Source organism: Calidris pugnax, unplaced genomic scaffold (genome assembly GCF_001431845.1).
Source record: "Calidris pugnax isolate Ruff unplaced genomic scaffold, ASM143184v1 scaffold54, whole genome shotgun sequence".
Taxonomy (NCBI): domain Eukaryota; kingdom Metazoa; phylum Chordata; class Aves; order Charadriiformes; family Scolopacidae; genus Calidris; species Calidris pugnax.
This window is the reverse complement of record NW_015090864.1, coordinates 1,296,318-1,317,571: the sequence shown is the minus strand read 5'-3', so window position 1 is coordinate 1,317,571 and position 21,254 is coordinate 1,296,318. Positions and strand designations below refer to the sequence as shown.

The 21,254-nt window shown below is 43.3% G+C and overlaps 1 protein-coding gene across 1 annotated transcript in view; it reads left to right on the top strand.

Moving 5' to 3' along the window:
- WNT9A (wingless-type MMTV integration site family member 9A) overlaps positions 1–2,725 on the top strand; it is a 60,469-nt gene extending 57,744 nt beyond the window's left edge. The window contains exon 4 of the mRNA XM_014944845.1: positions 1,749–2,725. Coding sequence (XP_014800331.1) covers positions 1,749–2,222 — 474 coding nt within the window. The 3' untranslated portion in view covers positions 2,223–2,725. The remainder of the gene's footprint in view (positions 1–1,748) is intronic.
- Positions 2,726–21,254: the final 18,529 nt, after the last annotated feature.

Sequence of the window (21,254 nt, the reverse complement as noted above, 5' to 3'; positions counted from 1 at the left end):
TACCTTTCTGCTTCCATCGACAGAACTGCTGCAGAAGTGGGCAAGTGCTGAGTCTTTGGCTCTGTGGCTTATACCAGCAGCTTCACCATGGATCTGGGGAGCAGCAGTTTTTGCAGAGGGTCTTTGGCAACGGCAGGTAGAGTCTCTGAACTGGAACCTCTCTTTTTTTCTATTTTTCCTCTCTCTCCTCCTTTTTTTTTTTTTTTTTTTTTTTTTTCCCCCCCCCCCCCTCCTTGGTGTTGAAATGTGTTCTGTACACTCTTGTCTAACATTGTGGGATTTCTTGCAGAGTTGGCTAGACACTTTGGCACGCAAAGCGTGACAGCCCCTAACCAAGCCGGCCCAGCTGAGTACTATAAGCAGTAACACATCTCTCTCTGTAACCCGTCACTTGTTTGAATGCTACTGTGTATTATTGGATTGCATTTGAAAAGGTCTTGGCTGTCGCAGGAATGAAGTGTGACCATTGGCCAGGCTTCGCTGAAGGCCGTATTATGCATAGTGCCTTTCTAAAAATGTCTCTGTAATATCAGGATTGGGCCAGACCCCAATTCTGAGTCCATGACCTATTGCACATTTGCACATGGTGCTCAGCAGGACTCATGCAGCCAAATAATTAAGAACCGGATGGTCAGGAAATGGACTGGAGCCAGTCCTCTGCTGTCATGAGGCCGTAATGTAGGCAGATGCCATAATGGGCAGAGGGGGGAGATATATTTTTTTTTTCCTCCTTTTTCAGATACCGTAGATGCCCAAAGGAAGGGCACTTTCAGTGGTACCTTGATAGGAGGCCGCTCTATAAAATAAACTCTGTTCTAACTTGCTATTTTAAGGGGTGGTTGTACCTTACTGGTTTAAAGTCAAACTGTAACCTATTTTTGGGGAAGGGGCAGGGAGGGAGAACTAGAGCTATAAATATCTGTTTATAATCTGTGGACAAATGCAGGTTATCTGTGACTGTCCAAACAACGTATCTGCTCCCACGTTGCCCATGGAGGAGTCCCAGGTGTAAACCAATCTCTGGGATAAGGTGGAAGAGAATACTGTGATGTCATTTATAAGCAGATGGATATGCTTTTGGGCCATGAAACATCTTTATTACAGTTGATTCCAAAAGGATGGGATCCTTTGTGTAACATTGGTCAATTTATGGGTGTGGAGTCCTTTACAGCACTTGGTGGGCTGTTACCACCTATGTCTCTTTCTAAGATGAATAACCATTGACTCTCCCTTTTTTTTTTTTTAAATTCTCTTCCCTTGCTGATACTCCTCCTCCTTCCCATGCTGCTCCTTCTGTTGAAAATAACCTTGTCTTTCCATTCCCTCCATCTCCTATGTGAACACTGTGGTTCCACTGGCTCTGCTCTTCCTCCTGCTTTTACACTTTGTGGTGGTCTGAAGAGAGCTCTTCCCGTGCAAGCTATCCCCAAGCAGGGATTGGACATCTTGCTATATGGAGACTGACTTTCTTTTGCTTTAGGAATAAATCAAACATACACATTTCTTTTCTGATATCTTGAACAAGTTATTTCCCTCCTTTAGGACTGCTGAGATGAGTCTAAATTCTCATTACAATACCCACTGAGTTTGAATTTTGAAATAAAAAAAAACCCAATGAAATAATTTAGAAGGGATTTGAGACCAAGCCAAGCCAGCCTTGATAGTTTCTTTTTTATTTTTTTTTTGGCTTTGTGTCTTGATTTCTTCCCTCATAACTGACTTTATTTTGGGGCCGTGTGTGTCTGCAGGTCATCAAAGCTGGAGTGGAGACAACCTGTAAATGCCACGGCGTATCTGGATCCTGTACTGTCCGAACGTGCTGGAGGCAGCTCTCTCCATTCCATGAAATAGGGAAGCAGCTGAAGCAGAAGTACGAGACATCGCTCAAAGTGGGCAGCACTACCAACGAGGCCACGGGGGAAGGGGACATCTCCCCACCCAAGAAGTCCATCCCTGGTCACAGTGATCAAATCCCAAGGACTACGGATCTTGTCTACATTGACGATTCCCCAAGCTTCTGTATGATGAGTAGATACTCGCCTGGGACTTCAGGAAGGAAATGTTACAAAGACAAGAACTGTGACAGTATCTGCTGCGGGCGAGGGCACAATACGCAAAGCCGGGTGGTCACCCGTCCGTGCCAATGTCAGGTCCGTTGGTGCTGCTACGTGGAATGCAAGCAGTGCACCCAGAGAGAAGAGGTTTACACCTGCAAAGACTGATACGTCTTCTGCTTGATGGCAAGCAACCCTCGGTGATGGGCGATGGCGATCTATGAGAACTACATACGGAGACAAACAGGGTTTGATTGACCTTCTGGGATCTGAAAGCTATGTCGAGACATAAGCACTTTGTAGGGTACAGGTGACCCAGCTGTGTTGCTGTTTTGTTTTTGTTTTTGTTTTGTTTTCCTGTAGACTGAATTTTAATGAGGTCCAACCACGTGGAATTAAGTGCCTGTCACACTGGGGTTAGACACCAGTTGACCTTCACCGTAGTCGTCTATGCAGTTTGACAGATCATTTATCCTTGGGACATCTTGATCGTTTCATCAATCCTCCATGAACTCCTGGGCTAATATATTTTCTTTGGCATAAATAACCAGTACTACTTTATTCCTGAAGCTTACCCAACTGCTTAGAGAGCTAAGCAGGTACAAAAGAAAGATCTTTCTGCTTTGAATGCGATGGTACGGGAAGTGGTCAAATTTTTTCCCCTTCTAAAAGCGGAGAGAAGTGTGTAGGGTAAAGCTAGGAGCAACCCTGATGGTTCCTCTGGTGAAGTTTCTGCACATCGAGCAAACAAGGCTCTGACAAAGAGACCCGCTGGGAGGGTGAGCTTTTTAACCACAGTTCCATATCTGCACGCTTTGATCACCAAGTACAGCTCAAAAAATGTTGGGTCCACCATGTCGCAGACAGAAATGTATCCAAGAAAGAGGTTGGGAAGACAGTAGAAAACCAGAGGTGCCTGTCCCCTTCAGTCCAATCACATGTTCTTTTTTTAAAAGAACTTCTGCAAATGCAGTTTCTTTAGCATTATCCCTATCTTTTTTTTTTTTTTTTTAAACCACTAGATACTTTTTTTTTATTTTCATTTTGTGCATGTTTTTTTTTTCCTCTCCTCTTCCCACCTCTCGTTGATCGAATTCACCCTGTGGTAACTGCTTCAGAAATCCAAACTGGAACTTTTTTAGTCTTATACCAGCTGAATTTGGACGTGTGTTTCTGAGTAGAACAAGAGAAATTCGAGTGCATTTTGGAACACAGTGCTGTCTTGCATTGTATAGCAGCCATTTTGGACTGGATCAGACCTCTGGAGGAGTTGACTTTTCTTTTACTCGGTCATCATTCCATTTACTCTAAACCATGGCAGTGGTACATGACACAAGCTGTATGTAAACCCTATGACCTTAAGATATATATATATTTTTTTTAACCACTAGATTGAGAACTGTATTTTAAAAATACAACTGCTAAATGGTAACCAACTATTGGATCCGGAAAAACTAATTGACGCCGAGACAAACTATCAAGTGGCCAGAGCAGCCAGAAATTGACTGCAGAGATAAATCGCTCTGATGCTGGGAAACAGATGACAATGTTCAGCATTTCTTTTTTCCTTTGAAGAGGATACTTGCAATCCAGGACTTGATGCAGCAATATCCTTCAGTCACGTAAAAGTGGATTGGAAGCAGCCAGCGAATGCCTCAACGAAGCTTTCTGAGGAAACATTGGAGAGTGGAGGGCATTTGGTTTTATTTTTGGTAGCAATTTTTGATTGTCCAGTAGTAGCAATTCCCACTTATTCAATGTAAGCCATTGAATTGGTTCTCAAAAGAGGAAAGCTGGCTGGAGTTTTTCAAGTGGATACATGTTGGCCACATGAAAAGAGAGCAGTTTTCCAAGATGGACCATTATTTTTTCGTTTCTTTCTTTTTTTTTTTTTATTTTTTTTTTCCCCAAATGGTAGCCACTAATATCTAATCTGTTCATGTGCATCTACTGGGAGGAGAAAAGATATATTTTTTTTTTTCTTGGTAACAAATACCTGCAGTCCAGCCTGGCTCGTTGGCATCAAATCTTGAGGTGGGGGCATGGGGAGGGACAGGATGTTACGGTTAACAGCACTATGGTCCTGCAAAATGAAGCACACCATCTCTTTTTTTTTTTGATGTTTGCTTTTTTGCTGTACAATTCTGGAGTCTTGGAGAAGGAGGAACCCACACAAACAACGGTGTTTGTCCCTTCCACCATGGCAAAAGCGCGGTGGCACGTTGGAGACAGAAGGTTTGCAGGAAGGTCTCACGGCTTCTGGGAGATGCACCGCTTTGAAAGTTACCCACGAGCAGTTTATCTAATGGTTTAAAAAATAAACTGACTAGAAACATATTATTCAGTGTGTGCGTGTGTGTATATATATATATACACGCACGCTGACACATAAATATATATATAAATATTGAACGAACATCTATTTATTGTAAAGCCCTTCAGAAGGACCTTCTTATGGTTTCAATGTGGTATTATGTTAAATTCTCTTTCTCCCTCTGTCTCTCTGTCTGTCTCTCTCTCACACACATATGTGCAAACTCACTGTTACATTTTTGTGTGTGTGCTAGGATAGCTCTTCCCCTCCAAAGTAAGGCCAGATCCAAACCTGCTCAAAACATGAGGATTTTTGGGTCTGAATTACTATGTCTGGCTCCATTCTTTTTTTTTTAAAAAAAAACAAACCCTATTTGTTCCTAATTAAAGAGTGGGCCGCATATTATGTGCATTATTATTATTATTATTATTAATTATTATTATTATTATTGTTATATTTAAACCATGGGCCTCATTTTCCTTCTTTTCACTGGTGTCTCTGTCTCCGTTGACCTCGCTGGAGTAACTCCACATTGCACTGGTGTGAGAGGAGAATGAGGCCCTAGATGCAGAAGAGAGGGCAGCGTTGGCATCGGTATCATTGCAGAGAAAATGCCTGGGTCGGATGGGAAAGGGTAGCCCCGGTGTGTTTGGCAGTGGAGGGGAGAGAGAGGGATGGGTGGGCAGTAAGGCAGACTGTCAAAGCTTGACGAGATGAAAGAGGCAAAGAGTGAATGAACTACTGAGTGAAAGAGCTCTTCTGTGTATTATAACTCACGCACTGAAGCCTGGATGCTTTCTGTAAGTATTTAAAAAAAAAAACAAAAAAAACAACAAAAAAACCACAAAACCCAAATTGTATTTATGTTAATGTGGATATATTACTTGCCTGTTATATATTGTAAATAGCAAGGTTTATTCTCCTGTGGTTAAAAAAAAAAAATAATTATAAATAACTAAATAGTAGCGAGGCACATGTGTTAAATGTATAGGCAGTGTATAAAATATACTAACACTCTGAAATCAGGAGAACTTGTCTTCTTGGCCTTTTGACCTAGGGTGGTAAAACATATGTGGGTTATTTTTCTTCTTCCCCCTGCACCGTGTTGCGTGTGTTTTGGGTGTGGGGTGGCGTTTAGTTCCAGCGTTTTCTAATGTTTGCCTTATCTTTGAAGAAAGAATGGGGGGAAAAGCCTAATTTTGGAAAAATCCAGTGGAGCTTGAGTAGGATCAAACAAGTAGCAGCTGGTAGAAAAGATGTCCAACCCTCTCAAGTGCTTGACCTGTCTTTTTCTGTTGGTGATAAATGAGTTGGAATTGAATTAACCCAAGGAGCATGAGCTTCTGGCTTCTGCTACTCGTACACGAGTTCAGAAATCCCTAGATAAGAGACCCTGAAGTCCTTTATAAAGCATTGGGTAGTGTCTTGTAACCTCCTTTTTGTTCCAGCTGTATGAAATTGGATTTTTCCAGAGAGGCTGATGCTACCACCACACCATTGGATCTCCAGTGCAATTCAATGAAATTGCTCATTTTTGTAAAACTACTACAAGAGCAGATTTGGGTCCCTGAATCTTTCATGGTGTCATTTCATATAGAAGAAAAAAAAAAGTGCAAAGCAACTTTTTCCCGTTTTCTTACCCCCCAAAAAATAGGTTTTTACAGTAGATATAACTGGAGAAGAATGGATGGGTGTAGGGGACATCTCTGGTTTCTGGTCCCCTTTCATCCCCTGTTCCCCCAAAAGTGTCAAAGTGTTGGTTCTCCTAAGCTGATCCAGCAAGACTTGCAAGATCAGTTTTGGGGCGGGGGGGTGCAACCATTATTTATATAACTTTTTTATTAATTTTTTTTAAAAGAGAAGTTAGCTGATGGAAGAATATTTTTATTGAATAGTGCATTTAGTTATGTCAGAAATATAAAAAAAATATATATAATATTTTTGTAAACAAGGCAAACTGAAAATGTTTGCTGTTTTATATTAGAATTTTCTATTAAAAGAAATAAAAACCCACACAAATAATTGTTGCACCCGTCATCTGTTTTTTAACAAGCTTCTATTCTGTGTGACTGACTCATATATGCCGGATGTGGAGAAATGCAAAACAAGTCCTAAACGTTACATTCTCATTGTCTTCCAGCTCTCAAAAGACTCCAGTTGGTGAAACAAGAAGTGTTTAATCAAAGGGGCTTTTTTTTTTTAAAAAAAAAATTCTTTACACTAAAAATGACTTATGTAGAATGAGTACCTTGTAATTAAAATGCAAAAAACTACCCCAAAACATCAAGCTTACCCTTTTTCAGTGTTGCATCCTGGTCTTGAGATGGCCCTGGATGGAGGAAACCCAAAACTTATCCACAGTAACTACATATTTACCATTGATCTCAGTTGGCCTGGGAAGAATGACTCTTAAAAAGGTTATTGGTGAAAAAAAAATAAACTCAGCACATGAAAAGGTTTAATGGAGAGGACCAAATTCCAGGTTTGATCTAACGCAAGCAATTTTAATCTATTTGAATGGGGCAGTGTAAAACTGGGGAGCTGGGAACTCAGTGCGCTGCGGTTCAGGAAGCCTGTCATTCACCTTTGGAAGCAGGGGATGAGTTATGGACCATCTGTTTTCAAAAGAGCTTTTGGGATTGCTGGTTTGGAGACCTGAGCAGGGGAGAAATAATTTCTGAGGATTTTTTTTTTTTGTGGTTGGCCAGCTCGTACACATCTGCCTTCCTTCAGCCCAGGTTTTGAATTTCTTTGTTAATCGTTTTTCAGCTGCCCTATTTTAGCCAAGACATGAGGAGAAGTTAGGTTGGTTTGGCTGTAGTAGGGTTGGATGAGAACCCAGATGAAGGGACAGATTTCTCAAGGGTACTTTCATGGAATAGATGCCGCTTAAGGTAATTTTCTGGTGGATTATAGTGCCTGTGAAAAATTCCTCAGTTGATGTTGCAGTAAAATTCGGTCTGTTCTGTACTCAATAAAACAGGTGCAGCAAAGCTCTTCGTTCCTGGTTTATCCAGCTCTGTGCACATCTGTTGGGTTGAGTCGGGCTTCCATGGTCAGCTCATCCTGGCTTTCGGTTTTCAGGATGCTAAGTAGGTGATGACTTTTGGAGAGCAACATTTTCCTGTAAGAGAAATAGTGCCTTTTACGACCATTACTGCCAGCGTAACTTGAAGGAGGCTCAGTATAGCACAGGATCAGGCCAGTAGAAATCCAGTCCTTGCTAAAGCAGTTAAGCTTAGGGCCATGAATATTGCCACTGAATAGCTTTTAAATGTATTTTTCACTGATGAACATTGGATTTGACCAAGTTATTTACAGGTTCCAGGAAATAGAATATTTCTGAACCAAAAAAATGGGAATCTCAAGTATTTGTGGGTGGGAAGGACAAGAAAATGGATATTGCAAGCACAGCTTAGCTCTGGCATCATGGTAGGCTTCCCGTAACTATGTTTCTTCAGGGACAGGGAGTGAGTAGGGTGTAATTTAAGACCATAAATGGTTCAGACGAATGAAAATTCAGCAGGCTATCAGGGGACACATCTAAACCGCGCATTTTTTCTCAGTTGTTGCTGAAGGTTTTCAGAAGCAGGCAAACCTCTTCTCAGTGGCATTTGGCCAGGTGACCCAAAAGGACAGGAGATTCCTCTCTCACCGAGTCCTCCCTTTCATCATGGGATTGTTCAGGAGAGTTGGGAGAGGTGCTGACATGTTTGGAATAGTGGGGCATTTGCAAATTGTCTGGAGTCATCCCTGCTTAGATAAGGAGCCCATAGTGCAGGCTCACTTGCCCAGGCTCTGTCTCCAACCAGTGTAGGCATCTCTAGAAGGTATTTTGACCCATGTGGAGGTGCCAGTTTCTCCCTGCTGACAACAAAAGGGGATTAGGACACGCACCTAAGTTAGTAGAGGTGGGGATGAGTTCAGGGCTAAGCAAGGTTGCGTGTAGATAACCCTACCAGCTCCCCTTGGACATGGACCCATCTGAAACAGCAATCACCAAACACAGGAATTTCTCCTTATTCCACTCCACCCCAGTCTCTAACAATGCCCTTTGAGGCCTGAATGTAAAGTCTAGGATTTGTTTTGCACACTTGGGATGGCTTTTCCTTTTAAAGGGAGGTGGGAATACTAACATGAAGGATTAGTATTTTTCTTTTTTTTTTTTTTTTTTTTTTATTTTTTTTTGGGGGGCTTCACTGTTATTCATGCAAAGGATAAGATTTGTTCGCTATCAATCAGCAACATACTACTTTCATGTACAGAAGTTGTACTTGTGTGTCACCAGATTAACCTTTACATTCTCAGAGGGGTTGGTTGTTTTTTTTTTTTTTTTTTTTTTTTTTTTTTTTCCAATGTCTTATGGGAGCCTAAGTTATTTTTCTCTACCTCATATGTACAGCTTGTAGGTATAAATCTGATTCTGAGTGACTGTTGAGAATGTATTTAAGTTATTTAACATCTTTGTATAACAAAAAAAAGCCAGAACAAATGAAACAATAAATGTATTTTAAATTATACTTGAAGCGTGCGCCTCTTTCTTCACATCTGTTGATAAAGATCTACATTCAGTGGTTGTGGGAGCCCCTGTGCCTCCCTCAGCAGTACTCCTGACTGCTGGTCCTGGAGCCAGCCTCTGCCTGTGGCTAATGTAAGCCTCAAAAGACCATAAAGCCTAGTAGGGTGCTGAAATGATGCCCATTAATTGATTGAGTGGTGGAGATCCTCATCTATTTGGTCCTGTTGCAGTCTTCTCCTCTTTGAAAGCTCCTGGACTTTCAGGGGAAGGGATGCTCACAGTCTTCACAGAAGAACATGGTCTCCTTTTCTCTCTGCAGTAATTCTACCTGCAGAAAGCAGAGTCAACAGCTCAGAAGATGGGTCCTTAACAAGCCCAGCCTTGGCAAAAACTAATCCTTGCCAAGTGAACTCTGAGATCTGTCCATCCTTAGGCCCTTTTGCATGATCGTGGAGTGACCTGTCTACAGCAAGGCCAAAACCCCCAGATTCTGTCCTCCTCACATCTTCTACTCTCCCAGCGAACCAGCTCACAAAGTACCATTTGATTCAGGGCCGTTACAGAGTGCTCTGGGTCGGGCCAGATGCTGTATCAGTGTTTTGAGCAATACAATGTTAAACAAGCTTGAGAAGGTTGATGGACTCCATCAGCTTTTGATGGGATTTGCTGGAGAAGTCATGATACCTTGGCAGAACGTCATTGTCATGAAGGGATTGCAAAGTTACTCTGGTCAAGTATTTGACAGGAGCTCAAAATAGGGAGGATGTGGCCAAATTTAGTCTGGCTGAATGACAACAATTAAAAAACTTGTCATTATCCCAGGCTACGTATTGTCTTGCCTGATCAAATGTCTTTCTGCACAAAGGCCTTCTTGAGCTATTTGGTACCTAAAAATCATTTCAGCTGATCTTTAAATAACCAGAGTCTGTTGCTGTTCATTTAACAACCTGCTCGTGATTTGGGTTTGCAAAGCCACTGAGAAACAATATGATGCCCCCATACATGTGTTCATGCAATGAGATGCTGCTGCTCTGGACCACAGCTGTGGGATGGTTTACAAATGCTGCTTTTTTGTGTGGATGTGGAGAAAGCTGAGAAATCCATAAGCAGTCACCTGAGTCATCCAACTGCTCAAGAAGTTTAAATCAAACAAACCAACAACCTGACCCAAAACCTAGCCCCGGAGTAGACAAAACCTGTGGCAGAAAAGATCTTATTGAGATAGCAGGTGGTGGGTTGTTGAATAAGAGGCTGTTTGGATTAATGAGCTACTGTCTGCTGAGGCAGGCAACCCCTCACAGGCATCCTTGTCATCTGCCTCAAAGGTCAATTAAGCATGTTAATATAAAGCATCTGCATGGGGTGGGGTAAGAAAAAGCACATACCCAGTAATGGTTCAGCTGGCAGGAGGGAATTTCCTACCCTGCAGTAACTTAATGGCTTTCACGCATGTGTCCAGGTACTCGTTCTCAACAGTTTGGCACCCTGTCGAGGCAGTTAAGTGTGGTCCAGATGGTTCAAACAAGCAGACAGCCAACCCAAGTTGCTTGGCAGGCTGACTGGGCATGTGATAGAAAAACTGAGCTCGGAAAGAGCTTTAGCTACAGCTGTCGTTTCAGTGTACCCTTGATAGACGTCAGTACATCACAGTTTATACTATTAAACAAGGGCTACTGTGTTCTTGATGGCATGCTGGAGGACTTTGAAAACTCTGGCCTGCGTCTCCAAAGTGCTTCACGAAGTCAGAGTTGGTTATCCATTTCTCTCTTTCCCATGCATGCAAAAGTCTTGCACTTATTTTGCCTTCCAATCTCATTTTTCACTGTGGTGCAGCAATCACATCCAGGCCTTTAACCAACCCTTTAAGAGATGGCTCCTCAATACTTTGCACCGAATCAGCACTGTCCATCCTCAAACAGAGATGACGGTATCTTTATCCGCTATCATGGTGATGTTGGTATTTCATTGCATTGTTGTACTCCTCAGAGCTTAGCATCCACCCAAGGAAATGTTTACTAAATCAGTGAGAACCCTGCACAACCAATGCTCTACTTTTCATTTTGCTTTGCCCCTTGTGATTTCACTGAGAGAGAATTTCACTGAATTTCTAGAGTTGGAAGGGACCATAGAGATCATCTAGTCCAACTCCCCTGCTGAAGCAGGATTGCCTAGAGCTAGAGCATGTTACTCAGGAGCATCCAGGCAGGTCTTGAAAATCTCCAAAGAAGGGGACTCCACAACCTCCCTGGGCAGCCTGTTCCAGGGCTCTGTCACCCTCACCGTGAAGAAGTTTTTCCTCATATTTGAGTGGAACCTCTTATGTTCCAGCTTGTGCCCGTTGCCCCTCGTCCTCTCACTGGGAACCACTGAAAAGAGTCTGGCTCCCTCCTCCTTCATCCCTCCCTTGAGATGAGAATGAACAGCACAGAGCTCTGAGGAACCAGGCTGATGTTTGGTCCAGGTGGTTTTAAACAAGAAGAGTGGATGATTGAAGGTGATGGGATTGGAGATGGGGGATCCACGGAGGTACCTCTGGTCTACCTCCCATCAAACCCTGCAGCGTACCTCCTCACTGCCTTCAGCTTCCCATCTGACCTTGCCTTACACTTCCTGGCAGTTGGCTAATGAGAAATCACAGGCTTGAAACCTCACAGCCAGCCTCCGCCAGACCCTTAAAGAGCTGCTAATGTGAGTCGTAAAGCCGCAGTAGCCTAGGATGTAACAGCGTTTTGACAGCTGTTCCCACAGAGGAAGTGGGTGAAGCTAGAATGCATATTGTAAAAATTTGGGATTAAAAAAAAAAAAAGAAAATAAGACTATTGCATGAGACACTTCACCCCCAGAAAAACAAAATAGGTTTCCTTCCCCTCTTTCTCCCATTGCTTTCCTATGGGCCACTGCTAGGTCTTTGCAAGAAGGTGGTTTCAGCCTGGATCTCTGGATGTGCTGAGCGGCAGGGGAGCATGAGAATCAAGCAAAATCCAATAAACAATAGAAGTGCCTTTAGTTTAGAAAGAGATAGGGACTTGCCTGAACCTCTTACAAGCTATATATATATATTAGGAAAAATTTTTTCACTGAAAGGGTTCTCAGCCATTGGAATGGGCTGCCCAGGGAGGTGGTTGAGGCACCATCCCTGGAGGTGTTCAAAAGACGGGTTGATGTAGTGCTGGGAGGTCTGGTTTAGTGATGATGCTCCTTGTTTGTTGTGTGGGTGTCTATTTTTGTCAGTTAGGTTGATGGTTGGACAAGATGATCTTTAAGGTCCCTTCCAACCTAGAAGATTCTGTGTGATATATATATATAGCTTCCTAGCTACACATCTGAGGGATGTGTTTACTGTACAACTGTGTATAATCCAGCTAGGAAACTAGGGACTAAGCACAGATGAATGCAGAAGAGCATGTGCATTTGTGAGCGAAAAAACCCAAAAAACAACAAAGCAGAATGAGGAGAAAGAGAAAGAAAAAATAACAAGGGGACAAATTTTATGCAGAGCTCCTCTTAAATAGGTATGAAAAATGAAAATGTCTGTTACTTGGGATAAAAACCATATAATTACCAAGAAATCAGGTGGGAGAGTGAGCTCTCAGATATTGATTCATCTTCATCATTAGCATTGCTCAAGCTCTGTGACTTCTTTGTAGAGGTCCTAACTGAGTTATTTAAGAGACAGATGCTATGCTAACCCTCTTTCAGTCTAAACGGAAGTACAAACTCAGAGTCAGAGGGCTGAAAGATGGCTAGAAAGGAGTTGTGTCTTGCTCAAACTCACGCCTTGGTCATTTTGAGAAATGAGCCTAGAACCAGGTAGTGGCAAGTGCCCTCAACAGTATTTGAGATGGAGGGGCCACCACCTGTGACTAGGAAAGACAAAAATCGTGCTACACTTCAGTGTTCATATCCTGCCTTTCTGCGATGGGAAGCAGATGGGATAGTGGCATGATTCATGTGTTTCCCTATGGATTTGCTTCAAGCCTGGCTCTCCAGGCTTATGCTAGAAGCTATCACCTTCACTTCTGCCAACTACCACTCTTGCAGTAGGAATCAAAGCTGGCTGGAGATGACGCTAAACGTATGACTCCCTTGCACTGTTGGCAACAGTACTGGTGGGCTGGAGCCAGGCTAATAAAGGGTATAGCTGTTGTTAAATGTAAAATAGAGCATTTCCCTCAGAACCTGGGATACAGAGACAGCGAGTGGAGATGCAACCAGTTGCAAGGAAAAGAAAAGAACATCCTTCTACATCCTCTCCCAGGTCATCTCTGCTCCTGCTTCCAAGAGTCACAGCGTCAGTATAGGGAATAGCTTAGACTTTCTGGCTACATCTGCACTAATTAATTACATTTAGCTCTCATGCTAATGCCACCTGGCATTAAACAGCCCACATCCAACCTATTAAATGCTCTTGCCTTCCAGAACAAGGCGGCTCTATGCAAAATATCTCCTGGGAATGGCCCTTGGCACATGCTAACTCTTGAACCATGCCCAGGAATTGTTTGGGAGTGTGATTTTACCTGAGCCAAAAGCACGCCAGGTATTTTCTAATATTTTAACAATATATTCAACCAAGTTCCAGTGCCCAGGAACGTTCCTTGCCACTCTTTAAATCTGCTAAAATAGATGCAGAAATTCAAGTGCTCTACAAATAATCCTCACACACTAAGCCTGAAGTATTTGTTGGTAAGTTCTCTTATTCTGCTGGTGGGGAAACCACATCTCAGGGAAGGCTGGCCTTCCTGGTTAGTCAGGACAGGACTGAAGCAAGAAACAAGTCCATCACAGATGCTCCAGCACATAAGCCTCCGGGTACCACTGAAGTAATATTTTTAATGGTGAGTAACTATAACTAAACCTCACAAAATTCATTGCTTTTTGGATAAGTTGTAGCCAGTTGTAACCTTGAAAAAGACCTCATGCCAAAAGACAACCAAAGTGAGGGTAATCCAATTTTGTGCTTAACACTGTTTGTAGGACCTACAGAGCCTTCCACTGCTTCATTCAACATGCTCAAGGACTGAACAGCCACAGCTTTCTTTAATTATTTAGCCGAGGTACCTATATAAGGAATGCAGGTAGTGTGACTTCCACCTGTGTTTAATGAAGAGATAATCAAACCTAGAGAACAACAGAGAGGGTAAGTGGTGCCTCTCATATGCCTCTTTCTCCTTTGGTCATGCCTTGGGTTATCTGTATGTGTGTGTATATGTATCTAAGCTTGTACTTATATATTTACATTCACGTATCCTATAAATTTAATGGTTAGCAGCATTCACTGCAAGATTGCCAAACTCAGAGGCTGATACAAAGCCTTCAGGAGTCAATAGAAAGACCTTAATGGGCTCTAATCAGCATGTGAAATCCCACACCCATGGAACTGATACTAGAATATCAGTTATAAATGTTAAAATTCAAGTCCAGAGCCTGTGTTTTAGTCCATTTTCCACCTCTCCTTTGATGATGAACTGCCCATACAAAGTCTCTAATAGTAGCCCCAGTTTGCTAGGTGCCATCTGGCCAATAAATCATTAAAGAGCTTGATTTTGCATCAGGTAAGACCAAGGAAGAAGAGTTTCAGAACTTTGGTTGCCTGGGGCTGTGCCCCTACCTCTAGGTTATGTTATTCTTGTCTTCCACCACCTCCAGCTCCAATTGACTTTAATAAGAATTTAGACTTAGCATCAGAATGACACTTCTGTCCTGGCTACACTTTCAGTTGTGGCCTTCTCAGCTTCCCCAGGCAGCGTTATTTTCCAAGGTGCTAATTGCAAAGGCACCCATCATAAATTATCACTCATTTCTCCCCCTCGCTTGCACAGAAGAATTCCTCAAGGGATTATGCTTGTTAAAGAAGGACCAGGCTCTCTGTGATCCATGTCCCAGGAGAACTGGGCAGCCTGAGGGAGGGATGAGGAAATAAAAAGAAAACAAAGGTGGTTGGGCACTGAGGTATAAACTGGAGGGACCTCCAGCCCTAGGGAATCCTCCAACATCTACTGGGAAAGTCTATCAGCTAACCCTACTTGATGATTCGGACAAAAGACACTAAGTGTTTGAGATTTCATTACTTTTTGTAAGGATTAAAGATGGAAAAACTATTAACTTTGAATTCACCCTCTTTAAAAAATATACATCTACCAGCTGACATTTGGAAAAAACCAAGAAGAAGCCATTCTTAGCATTTTTTGCATGCTTGGGGCATCCCATCTCAAAGCCCTGGGCTGATGGTGGTCTTGCCCAAACCATGCTTGGCGGACTCTTTCATGGTTCCCTCTCCCTGCTGGGCTGGCTCATCTCAGTTACTACAGCTGTTATGGCACTGAAATGTGCCATCTACAATCAAGACAAATGACTTTACAGGAAGTCAAATAATTTATTTCCTAATTTCCAGGTCACAGCAAAGTGTGCATGGAGGCAGCATAGAGCACGTGATGGACTTGGCAGGAAGATGGTTGTCCTAAATTGCTTTTCCTTCATTGGTCATCACATTAGAGGTTGTGGAAATCTTCACTTAAGCAATCCTGTGAACTCCAGTGGGTGTCTCATTCTGTTGATTCCATCAAGGATAGTTAGTGGTGCCTCTGAGCGAAATGGAAATGATGGCAAATACTGGACTAGTGAAAGAAAAGATGGTAAATATCTGTTTTGAGCAGATCTAGTTGGTTTCATGCAGAGAAGTCAGCTGTTGTTTTATTGTGACAGTAAATTGCATTGTAAATTTAAATTCCTGCAGTGTGAGGGCTTTGCTGTGGTCTCCTGATCAGAGAGACCTGGAGCGCTCTCAGAAAGTGAAGGTTGTTTACATGTGAATCCATATTTCTGTTATATTTTGGGATTCTTTATTCTGACAGAATCCTGACAGAAATTCAGAGCCTGTTCTATCAGGTTAAACTCAAAATGCAAACCAAACAGCTGTGTGGAATAATTATAATTTAAGTATTCAAGAGTTACAGAACTGGAGATATGTTCCATACTTCAGGAATTATTTATTTCTAATCAGGCATCATTTTTTCCCCCTGTTCTTTTCTTCCCAAAGAAGAATTTTAGAACATTCTTGCTTTACACAAAGCTCCTAGCTTGCTATTTAAAAGTCTGGTACATTCTTTGTAGGAATCACTAATTGAAGGAAACAGATGCTGTGATATGCAGTTAGTCCTTATCACTTTGAGGAGAAAAATACTGTCCTTGTGAAAAGCATAAAATCTGAGTAGGTAACAAAATGCAAACTTCTTGTTAAATGCTCCTCCCTAAATGCTTTGTCAAACCTGTCCCCACCTGAGCTGTAATTCAACTAGAGCTTATGGGAATTATGATGACCACTGTTAAAGTTGCTTTGGAATTAATGAGCAATTACTGACTTCACCTTGGTTATTTCCATGCATACTGGCTGATTTTGGAGTTAAGGGAGAGAACGTGCCTTATTTTTTTGGGGGTTGGAAATGCCCTTTATGCTGTTCTCTGCCCCAGGAGAGAGCCAACTGCAGATTTCGTGTTGCGTCCTCGGTGTCTTGCCGCTGCTCACATCGGCACCTCTCCCTTCCCAAAGGGATCTGCCCGAGTGGGTGGAGGACACTTGAGCTGCACTGAACTGCCCTGGAGATCCTGATGGGCGGAGGTTAGATTGGGACATCTGCTTTGCTGGTCTCCATGTGGCTTTAGCTTAACATATGCTTGGGCATTTTATGGAATAAGCAGGATTCTAGTAGGATGAGCCTTTTCGGAAGCATTAGCCCCATGGCTTTGCCTCCCCTTTTTCTCTTCCTTTCCTTATACTGTACTGTCTCTAAACAGCTTCATTGGTGTTTCTGAACCCAGAATTAGCCCTCTATAGCCCTTATAACTTCCTACAAAGGCTTCACTTCTCACACCCTGATGTTTCTCATACCAGTGACCTCAGCTCCTGGGATGAATAAGCCAAGCTGTTACTTGTAAGCTAAGGGAAGATCCCCAAAGGACACACACAGCCTTCCCAAGAGCATTTGCTGCAAATGTATATGACAGTAACAGTATTTGTAATAACAGCTTTACATTAAATGTTAAAGTATTACATCCTTCGCCAAGAGCATTTGCTGCAAATGTATATGACAGTAACAGTATTTGTAATAACAGCTTTACATTAAACGTTAAAGTAAAGTATTACATCCTTCAGTCTGTAGCATCTTAATTAGCTATGAGCCAGTCCCAGGACTTTTTGCCAGTTCATGATTTTTGATAATTTGTGACATTTAGAACTTAGATGTTTATTAATTAAAAATGGAAAAAATGGAGACTTTTACATAGTTCTTTTTTCTTTCTGTTTTCTCAGGAAACATATGTTTTAAAATATCAAATTTGCAGCTTTTGAAAAAGAGATGAATTAATCCCTGCTTTTGGGGAGGGATGCTCTGCACTTGGTCTGGAGCTACAGGGACTTTCTTTGCTTTCTTGCTTTCTTTGTCTCTCTCTCTGTTTCTTTTTCTTTTTCTCTTTTTCTTCTCTTCTCTCAGAAGGTAACATAGCAAAAAGCAAACCAGACAATGATTTTGCTGCTGCTGTTCTGATTGTTGTAGCTGGAGAAATTTGTGGTAAAGCCTGGCCTGAGCTGTAGTTTGGACCAGGAGGTGACCAAATCCTGGAGCTATCTTGACTGAGAGTTGGTGTCTGACTCATCCAAAAGATCAAGGCCTTTGAAAGGTTCTGGATTAATATCATGTTATCTGGGGATGGCTATATCTGTACCTTTGCTTTCTACATCTTATCATTATGGTCATGCCAAATGCACTGATGAATCATAGAATGTTTTGGGTTGGAAGGGACCTTAAAGATCATCTAGTTCCACCCCCGCCATGAGAGGGGACACCTCCCACTACATACCTTAAAGATCATCTAGTTCCACCCCTGCCAAGAGAGGGGACACCTCCAGCTACATCAGGTTATTCGAAGCCCCATCCAACCTGGCCTTGAACACCTCCAGGGATGGGGCATCCACAAGTTCTCTGAGCAACCTGGCCCAGGGTCTCACTACCCTCATAGTGAAAAATTCTTCCTAATATCTAATCTAAATCTCCCCCCTTCCAGTTTGAAACTATTAACCCCCAGTCCTATCACTACATGCCCTTGTAAAAAGTCCTTGTCCAGCTTTCTTGTAGGCTCCCTTCAGATAGTGGAAGACTGCTCTGACATGTCCCCAAAGCCTTCTCTTCTCATGAAGCTGAAATTATCTTCTCCAGCTTGAGGTAGCTCTGCAACTTCCGCTCCTTCATGTGAGAAAGAAAGCAGGACAGGTGAGACACTTCAGGTCATCTCAAAGGACATAAGTACCCATGCCTGGACAATTGGATTTCCTAAATGCCAAGCTAGGAGATATGACTGATCTAACCACCCTTCGAGAAGACTCTTGACAGTCTTTCCTGATTTTTGACAGTCGGAAGTGACTCAGCCCCAAGGCAAATACTGCAAAGAGCTGTCAGCTCTGCCTGGCTGCCAGCCCAAGGCTCCCTTTGCTTTCTTCCCAAGTGCCTTCCTCCCCAGCTGGGGTTTCCCCACCAGACCATGCTCACCACACGAGCCTTCAGGGGATCGGCTTTACTTAACTATGAGGTGAAGGGCTGTTCCCACCTCAAGAGACAAGGCAAGCCAATGCCACACGGAAGGGGGGCCACTTGTGCAAAATGGCACCAGCAGCAGCCAAATCCCTGTCCCCTTGGAGCCCAGTCTGATGCCCACAGCAATAGCCTGAACGTCCTTTTTGCCACCAGGTGGAGCTGGGAGAGAGCTCCTTGGAAAGGGCCAGCAGACACCACCCTGGGACGATTGCGCAATCCCTGTGGCTAACCAAAAAGAGGCATTTTTGTTTGGTTGTTTTCCACCCTACCCCCTGCCAGCCCACAAAGTTCATGTGTTTCTTACTGAGAAAATTCCTCTCAAAAAATCAAAGAAGGGGGAATCAGGTACGGTTTCATATTTGAAGAATGAACTGCTGCAGGGATGCAAACCTGGCCGTTGCAACTAGACCTTGACGTGGCTGAGCATTGGCTGGGAGGAAGAGCTAATGCAAGGCTGTTGTTGCTGTTTATCCTACACGCAATTACTAGGTCGGCTCCTCGCTCCTGCCCGTGATCACCCTGCAGCATGAGAGCAAGGCTGGGTCCTCATGGAGCTTCTGCCCTCATCCCAGTGTAGCTGCTCGGGGGACAGCTGCCGCGTTGCTGACGACTTCTGTTTTTTCAGCCCTGAGCCGAAGTGCGTGGAAATGCTCTGCTGACGCACTTCTCCCGTCTAGAAGAGGCTCTTAACCACAGTAGACACTGAGACAACTCCTCCCGCTTAACAGCTTACGGGAGCCACTTAAGTCCCCTGCCGTGCCTCTCCTTTCTCTAGGCTGTATGTTTTGCTCTCCACCCCCACCACGGTGCCAGTGTCCAGTCTGATGGTCACACGCAGGCCAAATTTACATGAATAAAATCAGATGTGGCCATTCTCTGCTGGCCTCGTTTATTGTTATGAGCTACTGGTTTGTGACTTTCACCTTGCTGTTGAGGAACCTTGATGAGACTTAATATTAATATGCATTATCAGCAGTAGGGATTTACTGCACGAGACTGCAGGTCTCCACAGATGAAGGCAGCTCACATCAGTCTGCCCCAGCAACACACCAGAGAGGTCAGATGGTAAAGAGGTGTGAGCTGAAAGCCATTTGGAAAGGTGAACATAGTTCTGTATCTGCGTGAAGACCTACTGCCTCTGAACAGGGCTCATCCCATCAGAGTCACATCTGCTGTACTGTGACTATTTGAGGACCAGAAAGGACCCATATCACCTGCAGCAGGTCAGAGAATGGGTCCATTGCTTGTATGTGCTGTCAGGGGTTCATTGGATGGAGGAAGGCAAGCAGCTCAGCAGGTTGGACTACTATTTGGAGCCAGGATTGTGATGCCATATTCAAGGCCATTCATGGGGGTGAAACCAAGCTAACGTTTAGGGGAGGAGGATGGCTCTCATGTTAAACTTAACCCCAGAAAACAAGGGAAGGAGATAATAAAGGGGAAGGCAAAGAAAAAGCATGGTCCTGGGACAGACCAAAGAAAATACATTACACAAGGTCAGGACCAGGAAATGGAGCAAGCGTAACTGAGGTAAGGTCAGGCATTGGAGGTCGTTCAAAGAGCCACTCTTACCCATGTTCTGTGCAGTCAAACTTCCATTCCTGCCTGGGTAAAGCAGTGGTAGGTTCATCAGTTGATGGAGAAGTGATGCACAGACAGTTGCATGGGTCTGGTCTGCATAACGTCCTGCATAATTTTGTGCCCTATTCTCAGATGGGGAGGCCCCACCCTGACCAAATGCCATTTGTCTGGTACACAGGGTCCAACAACCCACCTGCTACTCACGTGCATCTCTTGTTCTCACTTTGGGCTCAATATGAAATAACTGCATAGGTGATTTCTTGCCTGAACTGATTCCTGTGTGATCTTTGCTCCAGGAGCAGGCAGAGCCTCTGCTCTTGTAATGCATGGAAGGAGACAAGTAATTTGACAGCTTGTTTTTATTTTTTTAAACTGGAGACTGACCCCGAGATCTCTTGACTTCAACCCATACTAGTCCCCTTCCCTGTTTGTTTATTTATTTATTATTATTATTATTATTATTCCAGTGGGATGTGCTTTTGTTTTGTTATATTTTTTAGTGTGGTTGAACTTTAGTATTCACTTCACAGGCTCTCATTTACTTCCTTCCAGCTCATAGATGCTCTTGATGCAAAGAGATGGAAAAGGAGATCTTTGAGGCAGAGCTGGGCTCTAGGAAATGGCTGTTGGAGCTTCCCTGGACTTTGTCTCTGGGCTGCAGACCACCAGTTTTCCTGTTTCACATATTATGGTCATATCTTGTGGTCATATCTAAGGGTCCAAATTTTGCAGTAACTAAAACACTCAGCTTTGACTTCAACTAAATCACATTTGGGGCACTCCTTCCAGTTTGAAACTATTAACCCCCAGTCCTATCACTACATGCCCTTGTAAAAAGTCCTTGTCCAGCTTTCTTGTAGGCTCCCTTCAGATAGTGGAAGACTGCTCTGACATGTCCCCAAAGCCTTCTCTTCTCATGAAGCTGAAATTATCTTCTCCAGCTTGAGGTAGCTCTGCAACTTCCGCTCCTTCATGTGAGAAAGAAAGCAGGACAGGTGTGACACTTCAGGTCATCTCAAAGGACATAAGTATCCATGCCTGGACAATTGGATTTCCTAAATGCCAAGCTAGGAGATATGACTGATCTAACCACCCTTCGAGAAGACTCTTGACAGTCTTTCCTGATTTTTGACAGTCGGAAGTGACTCAGCCCCAAGGCAAATACTGCAAACAGCTGTCAGCTCTGCCTGGCTGCCAGCCCA